The 21,710-nt window shown below is 42.2% G+C and overlaps 1 protein-coding gene across 6 annotated transcripts in view; it reads right to left on the bottom strand.

Annotated features, from left to right (window-relative positions):
- LOC106727265 (protein Jumonji-like) overlaps positions 1-21,710 on the bottom strand; it is a 162,224-nt gene that overhangs the window by 23,060 nt on the left and 117,454 nt on the right. For all 6 annotated transcript variants that reach the window (XR_001363436.1, XR_001363435.1, XR_001363437.1 and 3 more), the window contains one exon: positions 12,061-12,196. Coding sequence is in view for 3 of the 6 variants with exons in the window: in XM_014545175.1 (XP_014400661.1) it covers positions 12,061-12,196 (136 nt within the window). In the remaining 3 variants the exon portion in view is untranslated. The remainder of the gene's footprint in view (positions 1-12,060; positions 12,197-21,710) is intronic.

Here is a 21,710-nt window from a genome sequence, read left to right as displayed (position 1 = left end):
GTGTGCAGAAAGAGCTGAATCATTAAATCCAAAGTATGAATGAGCCAAGAACACTAATGAAAGGTCAGGGAATGGTGCAGAGAGAGGAGGACCAGGGTCTCGAGACATCAGGCATGAGGAGCCCTAAAGCTGCAGGAATGAGAGGGCCCTTGGCACAACACAGGGACAGCCTGGCTGACAAGCTGGGCTGACACTACTCTCCTTGATTGGCAGGTCTAAGGTTATAAAACAGCTCCTATTTCTCCCTCATTGTCCCCAAACCTCTTCTACTGAGAGACGTGTACTGTTTTGTGATAATAAAGAACTTATGAGGAAGCTGAATTTAAATTTGGGCTCTGCAGAAGCATCCTAAAGACTACAGAGAAAACTAAAATAGAAGGCTATATGAGATTTGGCTGCAGAGTAACAAACTGTAAATTAAGGGATTTATGGACTGGATGGGTAATTTCCCCAAAACATCTCTAGTTATCACTCTTCTGGCTTTAAAGATATGCCATACAGGTCTCTAAATATTTCATGTGGCTCGAGTCCTAACAGGTTATTTCCAACAGCTAACTAAAATGCCCTCTAAATTTGGGGCAATTCACAAGTGAATTTGAAGAAATTCACAAGCAAAGCAAAACTGCACTAATCCATGGTGGCAAATCTGATAGCAATTAAAACTCCATACATTCACACACCACAGAATTCAAATCATGAAATGGGTGAGACTGAGGAAACACGAGACTCTTCTCCCAGTAGAAGGAGGTAGGTGACATTACCATTTACAAAAGTGAACACAGACAAACAAATTCCGTGCATGGGCAAGTCATGCAAGTCGTCCCTGGCTGACTGAAAACTGTCTGATTACCTCACAGGGTCTTCCCTTTCCATACACGTTGTGAAGTGAAAATGGTTGGGAGGCACTGCTCTAAATTATATTTACAGCATAATATTCAGACAAATAAGATGAATAATATTCAGACAAATAAGATGAATTAGTATAATAAATAGGATTCCCTTAACCTCATAACATCACATGATTTGGGAAATCGACAACAGACAAATCCTTCCAGAGATGTTTGCCTCTCCCCTCCCAAATCCTTAGGGCCTTTGATTCACCCTGTTTGCCCTTTTCTCAGGGTTCTTGGCCTTCTGTAGCAGCAACCTTTGCACATGAATCATGTTTCAACTCCCACTGACGTAGAGTATTGAGGTTAACCCAAGTAGTCTCACAAAAACAGGCACTCAATAAATAAGTCCAAGTTAATCCATCCAATTGGGAGGAACAATAAGTTCTCTTAGGTCAAACAGCTCTTAAGATTCCTGATGTACCAGTAAATTGTTCTAATGTCACTTAAGCACAAAAGGAACCACGTTGTAGATTAACATGGAAATTAACTTAATCTAAAATTAAATCATCACCACCTCTACACTCAAAGCCCTACACTCAAATCCCTAATTGAAGCCCTAACACCCAGTGTGACTATGTCTGAAGAACTTTGAGGAGGTGACAAAGGTTAAATGAGGTCATATGGGCAGGACCTTAACCCACTAGGGCTGGTATCCTCATAAAAAGAGACACCACTGCAAGCCCTCGCTCAGCCATGTGAGGACAGCCAGGAAGCAATTCCTCACTACAAACTGAATTGGCTGGCACCATGGACCTTGGACTTCCAGCCTCCAGAACGATTAGAAATAAATTTCTGTTGTTTAAGCTGCCCGTCAATATTATTTTCTTATGACAATACAAGCTGACTAATATACTGACTTTCACCAGAGCCGCAAGAAAATGAACAGAATGGAAGAGATCAACCAATGAACTAGTAAGCGTAAATGCATAACCCATGGAAACGAACAATGGGGTGGTGAGGGCCTGGGGGAGGGAGGACGAAGTTGGGGTTAGAGGTTAACGGGGGAAAAGGAGGACCTATGTAATACTTTCAACAATAAAGATTTAAGAAAATAAAAATTAAAAAAAAGAAAACAGAAATTAGTGATCTGACCATGCTGCTGCTACATATTTCTGCACCAAGGCCATCAGACAGCACATGGGCTCCTCACAAGAATCAATCTAACTGAAAACACACTGTTAGCAAAAAAGAGACATGGCTTTTCATGCTTCTTCAGCTTTGCCTTTGGGAGAAAGCTACGCCTGACACCGCAGTTCCATATTTTCTTTTTTATTTTAATTTTTATTGATTGTTTTCTTTGTGTGTTTTTTTTTAGGTGGGGAGAACCATTGATTTATTGTTCTACATATTTATGTATTTACTAGAGGCCCAGCGCACGAAATTGTGCATGGGTAGGGTTCCTAGGCCTAGCCTAGAATCAGGGCCATCTTCCACCTGCTCACCAGTCCCCAGTCCCGCCCTGCCGCCTCCACCCACCCTGGTTCCCTGTGATTCCCTGTTGGCCATCCAGTGATCAGAGCCTGCGGGCCGGGGGGAGGGACTAAGAGGTCTGCCTTACGCCCACTTGCCAGTCCCCAGTCGCGCCACCCCACCACCCACCCCGGTTCCCCGTGATTCCTCATTGGCCATCCAGTGATCAGAGCCTGCGGGCTGGGGGGAGGGACCGAGAGGTGGTCAATGCACCTGATAGCGACTGGTCGTTCCGGTCGTTATGCCGTTACATCACTGGCCTTTTATTATATAGGACTGGTTGTTTCTTGTATGTGCCCTGTCCAGGAACCAAATCTGCAACCTTGGCGTATCAGGTTAATGCTCTAACCAACTGAGCAAACCTGCCAGGGTGAGAATTCAAGGCTGTGATGATTTTTTTTTTTTAAATCACTGATTGGCTTTCTCCTGCACTCCTCCTACTGGGGATCAAGGCCACAACCCGGGCATGTGCCCTAACCAGGAATCAAACCGTGACCTCCTGGTTCATGGGTCAACACTCAACCACTGAGCCACAAATACCAGGCAAGGCTGCGATTTCTTAACACTCACAGACTAAGTACAGTGCTGTAGGAGGAAAAAAAAAATGCCACAAGAGAAAGGTGAAACTGAAGAGGATGCGAACTACAACTGTTCAAAAGCCCATCTGTGGTCTGGACTTGCCTGACAGCTCAGAACCAAAACCATGATGCCAATTTAAGACATCATCTTTCTCCGCAGATATTACCATGAGATAAGCAATGCCATTCATAAGGATATCCAACTGGGAGGTTCTTATTCAAGCACTGGCTGATGTCTTCCTAAGCTAGGGCCTCCAAGAGCTGCTTACTGGACACACAGGAGCCCAGGGCTTTGAGGTACTTTCAAGTTTCAGGGACACTCTCATTCATCTGGAACATTCCTGGAAAACACCGTAAGCCCATGTATAGCCATAGCTTCTAAAAACTGATAGTCATGTTAACACATCCCAAAATGAACACAGACTTTAAAAAAGTCAAATGAACTGGAAGGCACTGGAGGGAATCTTTCTGGGATGATGGAAAAGTCTTCCAACTATGCTGGAGCTTTGGTCAGAAGGGCATATGTGCATTTGTAAACTCACTGAACTGTACACTTACAGTTATAAAGTTTTCTTCAATTTTAAAAAAAAGCAAGATCTGGAGTCAGGAGTCCTGGGTTCAAATCCTGATTTGACTACTTCTTAGCTCTGTAGCCTTGTACGAGTTGCTTAACATCTGCGACCCGCTGAATCCACAAAATCATGATAGCAATAGTATAATTATCATAATGCTGTGAAAATTAAAAGTGGTAACTTATTTTTTCTTAAAAGCAAAATTTTAACCTAAAATACCAAGTAATGTGTCTTATTCCTAAATAGGCTTCCAACAAATGTGGTTCAGAAAGGATACAGGGTGATCCAAGTCTAAGAACCTCTATGATGAGACATATCACAATTATGAATGAATATGTACTTTGGTGACAGATAAATAGCAAGGGCTGTGATCTGGGGGCCTAGAGTTCTAGGTGTATGCATTTCCCACATGAAATTTGGAGTTAGAGGTGGAACACCCCTACCCTGAACAGAGAGAAAAGACCACACTATTTACACAGCACACACTCCACAGAGACCCAGGAGTTGTGTATTCAGCAGCAGTCCACAAGGATGAAGCTTCTCTCTAATGGAACCAACAGTAGACTGTGGAAAGAGAGCTTATAATAAACAAACAACAATGACAGTGTTAGGCAGTGAGAAATTCTATGCAGAAAAATATTACATGTTAAGGAGCTAAAGGGTAACTAACAGACAAAGGCACAATTTTTAATAAGATGCTCAAGGAAAGACTCTTGGTAAGGGCACATTTGATGAGGAACCTGAACACAGAGAGGTGGTCAAGTCACATAGGTAACTAAAGAGAGAGAGCTCTAGATAGAAGATCAGAGAGCATAAAAATTCTGGGGCAAGAGCATGCTCAGTGTGTTTGGAACAGCAGGAAGATCAGATTAGGTGAGACAGAGTCAAAGGGAGAGGGAGGTAGATAAGACCAGAGAGATACTGGGGCACACAGCAAGTGGCCATCCTTCATGCTGAGTGATGGGGAAACCCTGCACTTATAAAGAACTGTGCTGGCTACTGCCTGGAGGGGGTAAAAAGGCAGAAGGTAAGAGAGCATTAGGAGTCCCAGCCAAAACTAGAGATTGTGGACTAGTGGCAGTGGGGCATTTGCAGATACAAAAGACATTGTGAGTTTAGAATAAACAGGTTTTGCTAAGGGACAGAAGATAAACCTTGGAAGAAATAGTGGTAACAGGTAACTCCAAGGTTTGGGCCAAAGCAACTAGAAGAATGAAACTGGCACTTACTAAGAATGGGAAGCTGGGCAGGGCAGATGCAGATGAAAGAGAGTGGATATAGTTAACTTTGGCACATCTCAAGTTTTCATGAGGCCTATCAAGAAATCAAAGTGCAGAAGGCAGGTGAAGTTCAAAAGAGGTTCAAACATGTCCATTGCTGCCAAATGGACAACTTAAGCCACACTGACTGAAAACTGGATTTGGCAACCAAGGTCATTATTAACCTTGGTAATTGGCCTGACTCTTGGGGTTCAAAGAGAATGAGTGGAGATGGTATTTACATGAATATAAATAGGAGAGACAGACTGTTTAGACATTGTCTTTCAAAATTCTGCTATCGAGAGGAATTAATAGGAGGGAGACACGAGATTAATGGAGGGTTTATTTTATTATGTAAGAAATTACAAAATGTTTTGTTTACTGATGGGCATGATCTTGTAAAGAAGTAAATAGGAAGGAAGGAAGGAAGGAAGGAAGGAAGGAAGGAAGGAAGGAAGGAAGGAAGGAAAGGAAAAAGGAAAAAGGAAAAAGGAAAAAGGAAAAAGGAAAAAGGAAAAAGGAAAAAGGAAAAAGGAAAAAGGAAAAAGGAAAAAGGAAAAAGGAAAAAGGAAAGGAAAGGAATAATTGCCAGAGTGATGTTCTTATAGAACCGAGAGAAAGAGACTTGGTGCACAAAGGAAGAATGTGACTAGAGACAGAAAGACCCTCATTGGTGGAACAGCTCTAAGAAACATTCCACACTACAGTGGGTTTCTATCCTCTTGTTGCCACAACCCTCAAAACTGTGTTTCTTTGTGACAAACAAGGACACTGTGCAGGATGATCTCAAGTTTAGATATCTCACACACCCCACATCTGCCCTGTCCACCCACTCTCCTAGGTGACACCTTCTGTGTTGTACGCCCCTCCTACTAAAGGAGTCCGCAATTTGATGAGGCTAATTATGTAATCGGGGAAACAGCACAGAGCTTACAGACTCAACAAAGGCAGGCTGAAAGAACTGAGGATGCAGTAGGTCTCAAACACAAAGTGGTGGGAAAGAGGAGCATAAAAACACATTAACCTCCACAGGCACCTCCATACTTAATTCTCCATGAAATCTTTGCAAGCAGCCATGCCTACTGGGAAGCCTGGTGCCTCCCCTTCATTTAAATGGGGTTTCTGGTTCCAATCAGTCCTCAGCATGATCCATTCCTTCCAGTTAAGCTCATCATCCAGGCTCAAAATTCCGCTTCTGAAAAATGAGGAGTCTGACCTATATACCTCAAAAAGTCCCTTCCTGCTCTAGCAATCCATAATTCTTTGGCTAAAAGGGCTGCAGTTAGGCTTGCCCCTCCCTAGGTGCCAGAGCAGTGCAAGTAGACCAGCCAGAGAAACCTGTCCAATATCTATTTGCAGGTCCCCACCTCTGCCCCCAACACCACCCCATCCCAATCTCCTGCCCTTGCACAAGATCCCACAGCTTTCAAGGCTTCTTTTACAAAAGGAAGTGCCATGGTGGGCTATTTACATCATCAGCTTCCTCACACTAGACCAGCCGTGGGCAAACTATGGCCCCCGGGCCGGATGCGGCCCGTTTGAAATGAATAAAACTAAAAAAAAAAAGACCGTACCCTTTTATGTAACGATGTTTACTTTGAATTTATATTAGTTCACACAAACACACCATCCATGCTTTTGTTCCGGCCCTCCGGTCCAGTTTAAGAACCCATTGTGGCCCTCGAGTCAAAAAGTTTGCCCACCCCTGCACTAGACCAAACACAGTCACTCACTTCTTATTTTTAAAGCATTTCTCTTATTGTATTTTGTTTTGATTCCAGGACACACATATTCTTCTCATCTTGAAACCTGCATATCTAAAATTAGAAAGCATCTTATAAAGTATGATGGCTTATAGTTACAATTGGAATCATCATTTTCCTTTCTTACTGAAACATAAAATCATGGTGTATCACTCGATGACATTTTAGATGGGATGAATAAGGCAATCCGATTCCTCCAAAATAAGCAATTGGGAATACCTCCTACATCCAAAAACTGTCTCAGACACTGACCAAATGGAAGCTCCACCAAGAAATGCCCCACCTGCACTACTTAGGCCATAAACTGACTACTTCAAGAAAGCATGTCTTGGGCCCATGTTTCGATCCATAAACATCAGATATCTTCAAGAAAGATTTTGTAGTACGGAAATCCAAAACTCTATTCCCTAAAAAGAGGTGTGTGTGTGTGTGTGTGTGTGTGTGTGCGTGTGTGTGTGTGTCGGGGGGGATGGGGGGGAATTGTCTCCCTATATCAGTGGTTCTCAACCTTCTGGCCCTTTAAATACAGTTTCTCATGTTGTGACCCAACCATAAAATTATTTTCATTGCTACTTCATAACTGTAATGTTGCTACTGTTATGAATCGTAATGTAAATATCTGATATGCAGGATGGTCTTAGGCGACCCCTGTGAAAGGGTCGTTCGACCGCCAAAGGGGTCGCGACCCACAGGTTGAGACCGCTGCCCTATATCTACACGTCCAACTTTGGTCCTTGGCTACAATTTGGCAATTGGTGCTGGAAAGGCTCGACAAAAGTAAAACTCTCTGCCTCTAGGTAAAGAAATAGAAAGAAATGAATGCATGTGTGTGCCTATGACTGAACTAAGAAGGGTAATCAGAAGAAGAAATACAAATTTTTATTCCCTCTATTAAAGTACAAGGTCTAATAAAGCCCAGAAACATGCTCCCAATCACAGATTTCACTTCTCTGCTTCAAAAGAAGCTGCTATTAAAAATATATCCTCCTACAAATATTTATTTTTTGGGACCCTCCCTATCTTTATGGAGGGTTCCAAAGTTGTTTAGGCGGTGGCTGAAAGCAGGAGAGCTCTAGTACAAAAAGTTGGGGTTTAAATCCTGGCTCTGTCCCACCTTAGTTGTGTAGGCAACTTGCTAATCACTCTGGTGTATCGTTTTCTCATCTACAAAATGGTTTGTTGTGAAGATTAAGTAATTAAATATGGATAAACAGCTAGAACAGTAACCGCCAAATAGTAAGCACTCAACAGAGGTTAGTTATCACAACCAGTGCCCACAGGACGACTCTAAGAAAAGGGTCCAGTGTCCCTTACATCCAGTCAAGACTCTTTAGCTGGACAGAGGGCTTGCTGCATTATGAAATTCAAAAATTCAAATACAGCTGATAGCTCCCCTCTCTTACTGTGTAATTATATGTACTCATTATTTGTACAGCATGTTAGTTAAATGTCCCTAATTTCAGTCCCAGTGGGCTAAGAGTCCTCAAAGAGTGGCCTCAGCCTTTGCCAGCCCTTTCCTAAGATTTTGTCAAATTATTACAGCCAGAAAAAGTAGCATTATCTACAGCAGAAGTAAACAGAAGGCTCACAATCAGCAGAAATCTAAGCACTGCCTTCTAAGCCTGGCTGTAACCAACAAGCTGTAATGATGGTTCAGTTCCGACACAGACAATCCACGTTCAAGACTCACATTCACTACCTCTAAAAGGACAAAAAATGTCATTCCCTGTCACTTTAAAACCACAAAAGCAAGATTGATGGCAAACATGGATTTTACTATCTTTTGTCTGCTTGTGTTATTACTACTACACTAGACCTGCAGAAATGGGGCAGCTGAGCTCAGCCGCTCAGATCCAAGCTGCCACTGTTTGAACACTGTCAACAGATACCAGACCCCCAGCCAGCCTCACCCAAGAGGGAAGCAGTGCAAGGGGCTGCTTGTTCAGCATCCTAGCATAGCAATGACTTAGCAGAAGTGATGTCAATTCAAATAAGATACAAAATTATGCTAGGCCCATTCTATTGTTAATGCAAAATATTATTTTAAATTGTATTTTCCCAGGAAACTCTGTTTGGATCAATCACCCAGAAATATCTTTGTTTAAAATTTAGTAGGAGGAAAGAAAAAAATAAAACACCTTGTTTTCAAAACTACTCTTGCAAAGATATGGTGTAATTTTTATCTGGTATGTGTTCTAAAATAAGTACTGGATGCAAAGTTACACAACTTTGAACTGCAATTCCAATGCTGCTACTGTATAATAAATAACAGAGTCAGGAAAGCCACTACCGCACACAACAGGGATGTTTATTCAGCCTGCAGGTGAAAAACACCAAGGTGAACAAACTCAGAGGTATGTCACTACCCAAGGTCCCCAAGTGACAAAGGGGGGGACAGGGGCACAAGCCCTCCCCATCTGGGGAACAGGTACATGCTCTAGCCCGTATGCCATCTAGTTTCAGACCCCACCTCCCAGTAAGGGCTCGGTACTGGACAGTTTCCAAAATTTACCACCAGACAAATTTCTGTCACAATTAAAATAGGACCAATGGAATTATTTCAACTTTTAAAAATAAAGGTAAAAACAAGTACCTTGTATGACTGTTAAAACCACTCTCCACTCTCCCTCTACTACCTTGCCTTCACTTGTCCACAATGAAGAATCCAGAGATTGTATTCTGTGATGTACAGCTTAAGACAGAGTCACTCTATTGTACAGTATATGAATTATAATCTATTATGAAGCATCCATTCAAACTCAAGTGATGCACATGTACACACATTCAAAGAGAACACTGCTTGCAATCATCCTTACTCCCAACCCCATTCAGCCAAAAAATGAATGTTCCCTGCTATTTCAGCTTTCTCTGATCACACCCTCCTAGAGAGCACTCCTGAGATTCTGGGATCTATAAGAGTTATTCCCATGGTAACAATTCTGTTTCCCTGTGCTTTCCAGTAACCCCCAAACAGGAAAGCACACTTTAACATGTTAGCTTCATTTAAGAAAATTCTTCTTAAAACACACTTAAGTTCTGAAACAAGGAGATAGATGTGTTTACTTAGAACTGCTATTGAAATGCAATATACAAAATAACAAAAAGGTGGCCTTGGAATGTTACCTGCACAAACACCAACAGGAACTAGAAAAAGGCATATTCACAGCAATTTCACAACCAAACTGAGAGTGTTAATAAAAAAAAAAAAAAAAAAAGACACGTCAGTCTTTATTAGGGTGAAAGGCAAACTAACACGACAAAAACTACCTTATCTTTATAAAGCTGGTACAAGAATTATTTAAAGCCTTCAATGATCCCGATAGAGATACCTTTGATAACTTTTCTTAGAATTCTTTCCTTTGCATTGTCAATACCTCAACTATGCCCAAAAAACATGAGAGCCACATTTATAGCCAACTAGCTGGTAGTGCTCTTTGCTTCTCGGATAACTTACTTCAGTTTTTGTTCTTTTACCCAAATTCCACTTTCATTCAATCCTGGACACCTAGCTAACTTCTTGTCCTAAAAGCTGATTTTCCCCAACTAGGCTGGTGTGTAAAAAAATTAAGAGATTCCCAGGGCAATAAAGCATTACCACTCATGAACAGCAGAATTAAGCATTCTTATCACAACCCTAAGATCTACACCCATAATTAAATTCCTCCCACTACCATTCTAAAAATCTTAATCAAGCAAAACCCTGTTCCTCAACTTATTTTCATTTGGGGTTACATCCAAATAAGATATTTTCAGTTTACAATGCATTTAATAGACCTAAGCTAGCATAGATTAGCCCAGCCTACCTTAAATGTGCTCAGAACACTTAAAGTTTGGCAAAATGTTCTAACAAAGTCCATTTTAAAATAACGTGTTGACTATCTCATGTGATGTATTATGTGTATCACTGTCACACCATCATTAAGTTGAAAAATCATCAACTCGAACCATCGTAAGTTGGGGAACCATTGGTATTCAGTGTGAAGCAATGACAAGAACTATCACATCAAATGTTCTCCAAATAGACAAGGGAATATAGTTTACTATATTATAGGCAGCCAAGGAATAGATGGGGTCTCTGTCTGTTGGAGATCCATGGGGGTCCAAACAGTGTACTGTGGCAACAAATTCCACTACTTATTTTACTTCTGCAAATGCGAAAGAAATTGTAAAAGGGCCTTTCCCGGCCCTAACCAGTTTGGCTCAGTGGAAACGGCGTTGGCCTGCAGACTCAAGGGTCCCAGGTTCAATTCCAGTCAAGGGCATGTACCTTGGCTGAGGGCACATACCCAGTAGGGAGTGTGCAGGAGACAGCTGATTAATGTTTCTCTCTCATTAATGTTTCTAACTCTCTATCCCTTTCCCTTCCTCTCTGTAAAAAATCAATAAAATGTGTTGTTTTTTTTAAAAAGAGGCCTTTCCCATTACATATGGCTCAGAATTTAAGGGTTCTTGTTTCAAACCACACAATACTAGAAAAGAAAGAACTTGGGTGGATGGCAGGAGGTCATCTCACTAAATCCCGCCACAGCCCTGTGGAAACAGAGCAGCAACAGGTCCCATCTGCAAGCACCAATTCCAACAAGAGGCTTCCAGACAACTCACCTTTCCACTAAGCAGGCTGGAAAGAAAGTGGAAGCCCTAAGTGAACCCGTCACTCTGCATCCTGGAAAGCTGCTGAGAACCCACATGGGATAACTGTTACCCCAAGACCAGAGCAAAGATTCTAAGAAAAAACAGTATCTCTTTTTCTTCATCTCCATGCAAGTACAAACCAGAACATGGACTCACACTATCCATAATTCTAAGAAACTAGAAAATACAAGAGAAACTTTGGAATGCCACCACAGCCACATCCCCTGAAAAACCAAATGTTAGTTCTGAAATGGTTTTTGTTAGATGACTTCATCTGAATCATACTAAATCTCATTAAAAAGAGAGATAAGAATAAAGGCAGATAGCAGCAAGTCTCCTTGTAGGCTTCAAGGATCCTACTGATAACCATACAGAAAGAGGTAAAATTCCAGATACACAGAAATTCTATGCCACTGTATACTTGCTGCTGGGTAGCAACCTGCCCGACCTGATCAACATACAAAGAAGCAGGTGCTTAGGAGGCTGCTGAGCCTGAGAGCAGGAAAGGCAGTAGGCACACCATGGATTTAGGCTACTTCCCTTTACAAACAGGGGATAAGAATCAAAGACATCACTCCACAGTAAGATCATCAAAGACTTCTGCTGTCATACTTGGGTATGAAGCAGATATCCACAGGAATACCTATAATACAGGCTCCACATTCAACCCAGAAAGAAATCAGATTTGCAGCCCCGGTCCTGTGTATAGAGAATAGACTAATTACTTGACAGTGGTGCAGCACATAAAGGAACATGAAAATGAATCTATAAACCCAAAAAAATTGTCCAGAATAACTGCAGGTAAAAGACTTAGCTTAAAAAGCACAAGTTGCAAAACACATCCAATTCAGAAACAAGGATGTGCCCAGAGATTCAACAAATATTCAACTCACCATTTACTGTTTTCAGGCTCCCAGCAATGCCTTCACCATGCTGTCTCTTCTGAGCATTCTTGAACTCCTTCAGAGACAAGTAAAGGACTTTACGTACCACCCTTTCTTCTGACCATGGAATCCCATCACTGTCATCCTGGAGAAACCAAGAGATGAAAAAAAGGAGAGTTACTTGAAAGAAAGCAGGTAAATACTAAGTCAAAATAAACCTTTTTTTTTTTTTTAATTTCAAACAAGTATTGTGTGATCAAGACATGGTTCTAGAGATCAATATTACAGCATATGGTTAAGAGATAGCACTGGCCCTTCAGACATCTGGAGAGACCTCAAGCAAAAAGCGAACCCACAGGCTGTACAAGGGACTGAAAGAAAGATAAAACCACCTCACTCGCCGTAGCAGGTTTGGCTCAGTGGATAGAGCGTCAGCCTATGGACTGAAAGGTCCCAGGTTCGATTCCGGTCAAGGGCATGTACCTTGGTTGTGGGCACATCCCCAGTGGGGGGTGTGCAGGAGGCAGCTGATCGATGTTTCTCTCTCATTGATGTTTCTAACTCTCTATCCCTCTCCCTTCCTCTCTGTAAAAAATCAATAAAATATATATTTAAAAAAAAACAAACACCTCACTCCCCTTAGCTATCCATATCCAAAGACCTTCATTAATGGGGAATACGGAAGTTTTCTATTCCTAACAAAGTTCATAAATAGTTGTTATTACACTCACAACCGGGTGTGTAATAATGAACCATTGTGCTGGAGTTTTAAAAAGCAAGCAATGCCAAAATGTATACTACCTTACAAATATAGGGTATCCCCCCCAAAAAAGTATAACATATATTTTTTGATAGCTCAATTGTTTTTTTTTTCTATTCAGGTTTAACCCATTGGAATTAATAATTATTCAAAGTGTGTATGCATTTTTGGGGATACCCTGTATGTGCTCCACTTTTGTTGTCATTGGGGTGTTGGTGCTACCTTCAAGGAAATTTACAATTCAGTCAGAAACTGGATCAGCAATAGGCTCTTAAGAAAATAAGTCACCAGGAGGGCGGGGCGAGGGGTGGAGGGGAGACACCAGTGTGGAAAAGGGCAATGGAATGGGGGAAAAGAGGGAACTTGAGAGATAAAAATACACACAGGTTAATAACAGGTCTTGAAGGTCTAATTCAGGGGTCCTCAAACTTTTTAAACGGGGGGCCAGTTCACTGTCCCTTAGACCATTGGAGGGCCGGACTATAGTTTAAAAAAAAACTATGAACAAATTCCTATGCACACTGCACATATCTTATTTTGAAGTAAAAAAACAAAACAGGAACAAATACAATATTTGTATTTGCATGTGGCCCGCAGGCCATAGTTTGAGGACCCTTGGTCTAATTTAAAAGTGTGGCTCCCTATGTCTGCTGTATCAGATCCAATGCAAGTTCTTGACAGAGGAATGAACAAAATAAAGGCCAGGTTGGAAGAAGGTGGGGGCGGAGGAATCAAAGAACTAGCAGCCAGCCTATAGACCATTCTAGTAGTAAAGATATAAAGAACGATTAGAGCCCTGACCGGTTTGGCTCAGTGGATAGAGCGTCGGCCTGCGAACTGAAAGGTCCCAGGTTCGATTCCGGCCAAGGGCATGTACCTTGGTTGCGGGCACATCCCCAGTAGGAGGTGTGCAAGAGGCAGCTGATCGATGTTTCTCTCTCATCGATGTTTCTAACTCTCTATCCCTCTCTCTTCCTCTCTGTGAAAAATCAATAAAATATATTTAAAAAAGAACGATTAGAATTGAAGAGGCAGTAAGGGAGGAGGGAGCAGGGAGGGACACAACGGCAGGAAACCAAGACAGAACATGAGCAAGACTGGAGGATGGAGATGGCTGACACCGTAACTAAATTGAGACAACTGTTGTAGGAAACCAAGAACAAGGTGTTTAAGGCTTAAGGGGTAGACTCATATGGCTAAGGACATTCTTAGGTTCTGTGGATATCTATGCACAATTTGCTTATCTAAGAAGCCCTCATATTCACACACCTGCTTCAAGACTTAAGCATTTTTTTAAAATATATTTTTATTGATTTTAGAGAGGGAGAGAGAGAGAGAGAGAGAGAGAGAGAGAGAGAAACATCAATGATGAGAATCACTGATCAACTGCCTCCTGCACGCCCCCTACTGGGGATCGAGCCTGCAACCCAGGCATGTGCCCTTGGCCAGAATCGAACCTGGGACCCTTCAGCCCACAGGCCAACGCTCTATCCACTGAGCCAAACCAAACAGGGCAAGACTTAAGCATTTTATCACACAGTTCTATTTAGACATACAAGTATTTGAGCTTCTCAGATATTCTGGGCATCAAGAGAATAAGGGAAACATTAATACCGTGGGTAAAAACAGGGCTTTGGATATTCATGTTCCCTCTGGTCAAACAGGAGCCCGAACACTTCAGAGTCAGACTGGTGCTGGTGTACTGGATGTCCAACAAATTGGTTTTTACTCCCTGCCACTAACAGGTGACATAAAACCTCCATGGGACTCAATAAGGGATCTGGGATAGCTGAGGTCTTTTCCAGCTCTTAAATTCCTAAACTCCGCATAAATACAAACTACACCTTAGAAATACAACCACATAGGAACTCGAAGCCCTAAATAAGTTAAGCTGCACTCTTATTAAGCTTCAGGGATTTCCTAGAATCAGAGTGACTCTCCATCTTCTATAATAGAGGAGCCCTGGGAAGAAGGGAGCTAGGATTTCCACTTTCCCCTGCACACTCTTCCCTCCTGTAGACATGCCAAGCTGTGATTTCCGATATCGCTAGAGGAAGAAGGCACATCCTGTCTTCCTGGTTGCTCTCCTGAGAGCCAAGGCATCTACTAACCAGGATGGTGGTCGAGATTCAAACATGAAGGTTTAAAGAAGCAGCAAATCTTGCCTCAACCCAATAAGAGGAACACACACAATTTCTTAACTGCTACTTGGTACAAGTCACTGCAGACCTTCCAATCACCTGGTTAAAAAACAGAAAAATTAAGAACTCTAACCAGACCTATCTGGGGAGCCCAAATAACTAAGCTGAGTAAAAGGCAGATGCTTTAGCTACACAACACATACAAAGCACATCCTAGTTGAATTTGCTCTTATAGCAACTCCCTACTCCCTTGAATTTCTATGAAAGCTCTCCTAGCATATTCTTTGCAACTGAATGACAGTCTTAAATGTGGCAGGAGTTAATGCTTATTAGATTGAAATGCACTTTTTCAGCTTCCACAGTCAGTCTATGCAATAAAGGCTGTGCAGCAAAAATCTTCTCATTGTAACCAAGTTCCTATTCTCATCTTTTGCATCTCCACAAGTGATGTGATTATAAACTATTATTTCCTACATCTACACCGTGTATACATTTTAAAGCCCCAAAATAGCTTTCAATGTAAAATTCCAGTGACAATTTTCTGCATCCTATTCAGGCTGATACCTCCATTCTGACTTCAGGCCTCCATAATAGAGAATTACACCTCTACAACTAATGTCTAATTAAAACATAAACCATGTGAGATGAAAACTCCTGCAAGGAAGACACATTTAGGGTTCACTTACTGGTACAAGAGCAGTTTCATTACACCTTTAAAGTACTTTAAATACAAAAGAGGCACATCCATGACACAGATTATGGGTTTTTAAATTCTAAACATTAAAATCAAACTTACTTTTAAAGCACATGTGTTCTTTTATAACCTGGGGTGCTGGTCAAGACTTGTCACCATCCTCAATACTAATGCAAGACACAAACCTAATGGGTGACTCTGTTCTGCTTCCAAAAGTTCAATAGGTAGGCAATAACTCAGAAATTAAACTGCCTTTCACAGCTGCAGAGTCATGATGAATCACCCTACACTCAGCTTGCAGACCACGGTGGTGGATCCCCTACCTAGTGGAATGGAGATGTGGAAATCAAAGGTGTGTGCCCAACCATGAGGCAGCATAGCACTCTCCAAGTTGGGTGTCATGGAAGGCCAGAAAGAGTCTAATACTCACTCTGCTATTCAGAACAGCCAACCACTGAGTACTCTAAAAAAACAGCCCCAACATCATAACTATCATTAAAGATCAGGCAACACGAATTACAAACACCTCTCTACGAGTTTATATGACCTCTAACTAAAGGGCTTCCTTTTTATTTTCCCTTTTTCAATAGTTGTCTTATTTAATCAGTCATTTAAACAATGTCTGCATGGGGTCAGGAAATTGTTTTTGCTGTTCACCACTGTTATCCCAGCCCCTAAAACAAGCATGTCAAACTCGCAGCCCACAGGCTGCATGCAGCCCACAACGGATATTTTTGTGGCCCAGCCAATTAACGGGTATGTGAGAAACATTTTAATAAAAAATTTTCGTAACTAAATTTTTATAATATCCTATTACACATAATCCTATATAATAAAAGGCTAATATGCAAATTGACCGAACGGCTGAACGACAGGTCGTTATGACGTGCACTGACCACCAGGGGGCAGACACTCAATGCAGGAGCTGCCCCCTGGTGGTTAGTGGGCTCCCACAGGTAGAGCTCCGCTCAGCCAGAAGCCGGGCTCATGGCTGGCGAGTGCAGTGACGGTGGCGGGAGCCTCTCCCGCCTCTGAGGCAGCACTAAGGATGCCTGACTGCTGGCTTAGGCCCGCTCCTCGGCCTAAGCCATCAGTCTGACATCCCCCAAGGGCTCCCAGACTGCGAGAGGGTGCAGACCAGGCTGAGGGACCCCCCGAGTGTATGATTTTCATGCACCAGGCCTCTAGTTAATAATAACGAACTACAACATTCGCTAATGACTGATTACTACAATTGTGTTGCATTCATTTCCCTTACACGCCTTACATGCAGAACCATTTCTCCTCTCTACTAATACTAGCAGTGAATATTTTAGCAGCTGATTGCCAAGTCATTAGACTTGGACTGACTTGTTTGGTGTGCACAACAGGAAATATTTCGCTTTCAGAGAACAAGAAAAATAGGTTTATTTGCGTTACGCTTATTAATTTGTGCAGTTATTCAATGTCTGGTAAGTTAATGTTCAGGAAAAATATTTTTATTAAAATGTCCTATTATTTTATGTTAACGATTACTCATTTATTTCAGCCCTTTGTATTCAGTGTGTCTTTATCAAAATACACCTACATTTCTATGAAAATTGAAGCTTTTGCTTTTTTGAGGCTCACATAAACTTAAACCTTGTTTCTTTGGCCCGTGTTTGACATGCTTGCGATAGCCTAAGTGGTAACTAAGTGTTTCTCCTCCTCTCCCTACCTCCCTCACCACATATCTGTCCAGTCTCCTTTTCCTCTGTATCTCTCAGCATTCTCTCACTATACCCTCCCCACTCTCTTATGTTCAATCATTCATTCCCAAATCACTATTTTCAAATCAATTCATGCCTCAGTATTCAAAAATCCTAATTATCCTGTTTGATGTTCCAGAAACTGGCCTTCCCTTTCCTCAGGTGGAATCATCAGGATTTGACAGTGCAGCACTAAAGAAACAGAGAGAGATCCTTTTTTGGCCACCTCCAGAATGTTCCCACAAACCAAGCACCCTGTCCATTCTAGTTTACTGGTCAGCTTAATAAAGGAACATATAGGAGGACATGTAGCCATTGATATCAGAATCCAGCAGCTTTAATTCACTCTGCCCAGAGAGTGCCAGTTCTCATGAATTTCATTAAAGACTTAAAAACAGCTATTGCCATTTGGGGTTTCAATAAGACCTCTAGGCCAGCGGTCATCAACCAGCAGTCCAGGACCACTGGTGTTCAGTGAGGTCCGAAAGGTTGGCGACCATTGGTTTTAAGGAAACCTTTGGAGCAGCGGTCGCCAACGAGTGGTCCGTCGTCCGTGAGGTCCGAAAGGTTGGCAACCAATGCTCTATTCTACCAGACCATCATAAATTGAGGATGCACAAATCAAGCTCCCAGAAAATGTACCCCCTTTCCTTACTCTCACCCCACAATTTCTTACTTATATTTCCCCAACAACAAAGCAAATGTTTTTTGCATTGTCGTTGTTGTTGTTTAATATATTAGAGACAGGGAGAGAAAGGGAGAGGGAGAGAGATGGGGAGAGAAACATTGATTTGCTGTTCTACTTATTCATGCATTCATTTATGATTCTTGTATGTACCCGGACTGGGGATCGAATCTGAAACCTTAGGATATCAGGACAACATACTGAACTACTGTGCCCACCTATTTTTACCCAGTGGATGACCCAGCCATGGCCTAAAGCAAATGCTTTACAAACACTGACATAAATAAAAATATTTGGCTCTGTTGACAGGAGGGAGGGAAAAATAAAGGAAAAAAAAAATCAGAGATCCAAGATGGCGGACAACAGGACGACAATCAACAATATACCGTACGTGAGTGAGAGACCAAAGGGAGAGTGTGTGGACATGCAGGGAGTGTGTGTGTATTTGTGAGTGAGGGACAGTTATATTCCACAGGACTGTCTGGGACTGGCGGACCAGGCTCCCCTGGCCAGGCACCCTCTACTACTGCTGAGATCTCTCCCGGAGCAGCCAGCTCTGCCGCAGAGACCACACCACCTTGAAGGGGAGAGGGGGTGAGATCAGAAGCCCAGCCTTACCTTCCCCGGGGAAACCTCGGATACCTCCCGGGACCCTACAACCAAGGCACCCAGGGACCAGCTGCCTCAGCTGTGAACCCACGAACACCAAGACTCCAGCCTACCCGGCCGCGGGCACCTAAAGTTTGTCCAGGGGGAGACAAGGTGGCAGCCGAATAGGCAAACGGGTCCTGCGCCTTCTCACAGAGCAGATAGAAGAAACAGCTGAATCAAATAACATCCACCTGGAACTGACGAATTAAACACAGCTGGTGAGGCAATCCGTGAATGGAAAGGTCAGAGATCGCCTGGAGAGAGCTGGGATCTGGGATAGAGGCTGGAAAGAGAAATGCGCACAGTCGGGACTAGAATCTCAGAGGGAGATTGCACTGCACCAAATCCTCGGCCCTTAGGGTCAGTGTAGCCCTTGAATGTGGAAGGGGGTCCACAGGGCTGCTGTCAGTGGGGGACTCTAGAGCTAAGCCCACAGCCGTGGGAAACCGTGCCCATAAAGGCAGCCAAGGCAGCCTGAAGTTCTATACTGGCCGCGAAATGCCGGGGGGAGAAAGACGCGAGGCAGCGGCGGTTGCTTTGTCTTTATGACTTCCTTGCTTTTACTTGCTAAACCCAGTGCTTAGGATCTTTCAATTAAAAAAACTCACCAAGACTGCCGGGGAAGGTGGGTTTTGTGGCAACTGGGGAGCAGAATAGGGAGACATGAGCAGGAAACTGGGTCTGGGACAGTCCATCCCTCCAATACAGTCTTGAGTGCGGCAGGGGAAAGAAGAGTCTAAACACCCCCAGAGAGTCCTGGGGGACTGGATTGAGGGGCCATTTGGTCCTGGAAACTAATACAGAAACACCACCGCCCAGGGGCTGTGTCAGAAATACAGGCTTGTGTAAATACAACTGAAGGCAGGCAGAGAAACAAAGTGAGCAGAGTGATCCTGCCTGCTTGAAACCAAAGTTGTGGCCTATGACACAGAGGAGCGGTGGATCACTGGGAACATCAACATTGTGCTGACTGACTGACAGGAAACAGACATGCCAGGCAGAACAGTAGAGAGGGGTCTTAAACCAGCCCCAAAGAACATGAACAAGACGGGGATGCCCACTTTCACCACTCCTGTTCAATAGAGTACTTGAAGTGCTAGCTATAGCGATCAGACAAGAAGAAATAAAAGGCATCCACATTGGAAAAGAAGTAAAACTGTCCTTATTCGCAGATGACATGATACTGTACATAGAAAACCCCAAAGATTCCATCAAAAAACTACTAGACCTAATAAATGAATTCGGCAATGTAGCCGGATACAAAATTAACACCCAGAAATCTATGGCCTTTTTATACTCTAATAATGAACTCACAGAAAGAGAAACTAAAAAACAATCCCATTTACCATTGCACCAAAAAAATAAGATGCCTAGGAATAAACTAAACTAAGGCGGTAAAAGACCTGTACTCAGACAACTACAGGACATTGAAAAAAGACATAGAAGAAGACATAAACAAATGGAAAAACATACCATGTTCATAGATTGGTAGAATCAACATCATAAAAATATCCATACTACCCAAAGCAATCTATAAATTCAATGGAATCCCATTAAAATACCAATGGCATATTTCAAAAATCTAGAACAAACTCTCCAAAAATTCATCTGGAATAAAAAAAAAAAAAGACCCCGAATAGCCACAGCAATCCTGAGAAAAAACAAAGTAGATGGGATCACAATACCAGATATCAAGCTATATTACCAAACCACTGTTCTCCAAACTGCCTGGTACTGGCACAAGAACAGACATATAGACCAATGAAACAGAACAGAGAACCCAGAAATTGACCCAAGCCATTATGCTCAATTAATAGTTGACAAAGGAGGCAAGAGCATACAATGGAGTCAAGACAGTCTCTTTAATAAATGGTGCTGGGAAATTTGGTCAGATCATGCAAAAAAATGAAACTAGATCACCACTTACACCATACACAAAAACAAACTCAAAATGGCTAAAGGACTTGAATGTAAGACGGGAAAGCATAAAAATCCTACAAGACTCCATAGGCAGCAAAATATTAGACATATGTCGTAGCAAAATCTTTACAGGCACAGCTCCTAGGGCAGTGATGGCGAACCTATGACACGCGTGTCAGAGGTGACACGTGAACTCATTTTTTTGGTTGATTTTTCTTTGTTAAGTGGCATTTAAATATATAAAATAAATATCAAAAATATAAGTCTTTGTTTTACTATGGTTGCAAATATCAAAAAATTTCTATATGTGACACGGCCCCAGAGTTAAGTTAGGGTTTTTCAAAATGCTGACACGCCGAGCTCGAAAGGTTTGCCATCACTGTCCTAGGGCAACGGAGACTAAGGAGAAAATAAACAAATGGGACTACATCAAAATAAAAAGCTTCTGCACAGCAAAAGAAACCAACAAAACAACAAGAAAGCCAACTCCATGGGATAACATATTTGCCAATGCTATTTCAGATAAGGGTTTAATCTCCATACAGCTTAACAAAAGGAAGATAAACAACCCAATCAAAAAATGGGCAAAGGACCTAAATAGACATTTTTCGAAAGAGGACATAAGGAAAGCCAAGAGACATATGAAAACATGCTCAAAGTCACTAATCATCCAAGAGATGCAAATCAAAACAACAATGAGCTACCATCTCACACCTGTCAGAATGGCTATCATCAACAAATCAACACACAAGTACTGGCGAGGATGTGGAGAAAAAGGAACAATCCTGCACTGCTGGTGGGAATGCAGACTGGTGCAGCCACTGTGAAAAACAATATGGAGTTTCCTCAAAAAGTTAAAATGGAACTCCCATTTGACAGAGTAATCCCACTTCTAGGAATATATCCCAAGAAACCAGAAACACCAATCAGAAAGGATAGTGCATCCCTATGTTTATAGCAGCACACTTTACCATAGCAAAGATTTGGAAACAGCCTAAGTGCCCATCAGCAGATGAATGGATTAGAAAACAGTGGTACATCTACACGATGAAATACTATGCTGCTGTAAAAAAGAAGGAAT

Source organism: Myotis brandtii, unplaced genomic scaffold, assembly GCF_000412655.1.
Source record: "Myotis brandtii unplaced genomic scaffold, ASM41265v1 scaffold398, whole genome shotgun sequence".
NCBI lineage: Eukaryota > Metazoa > Chordata > Mammalia > Chiroptera > Vespertilionidae > Myotis > Myotis brandtii.
The sequence above is the reverse complement of the archived record's forward strand: the minus strand, read 5'-3'. Positions and strand labels throughout refer to the sequence as shown.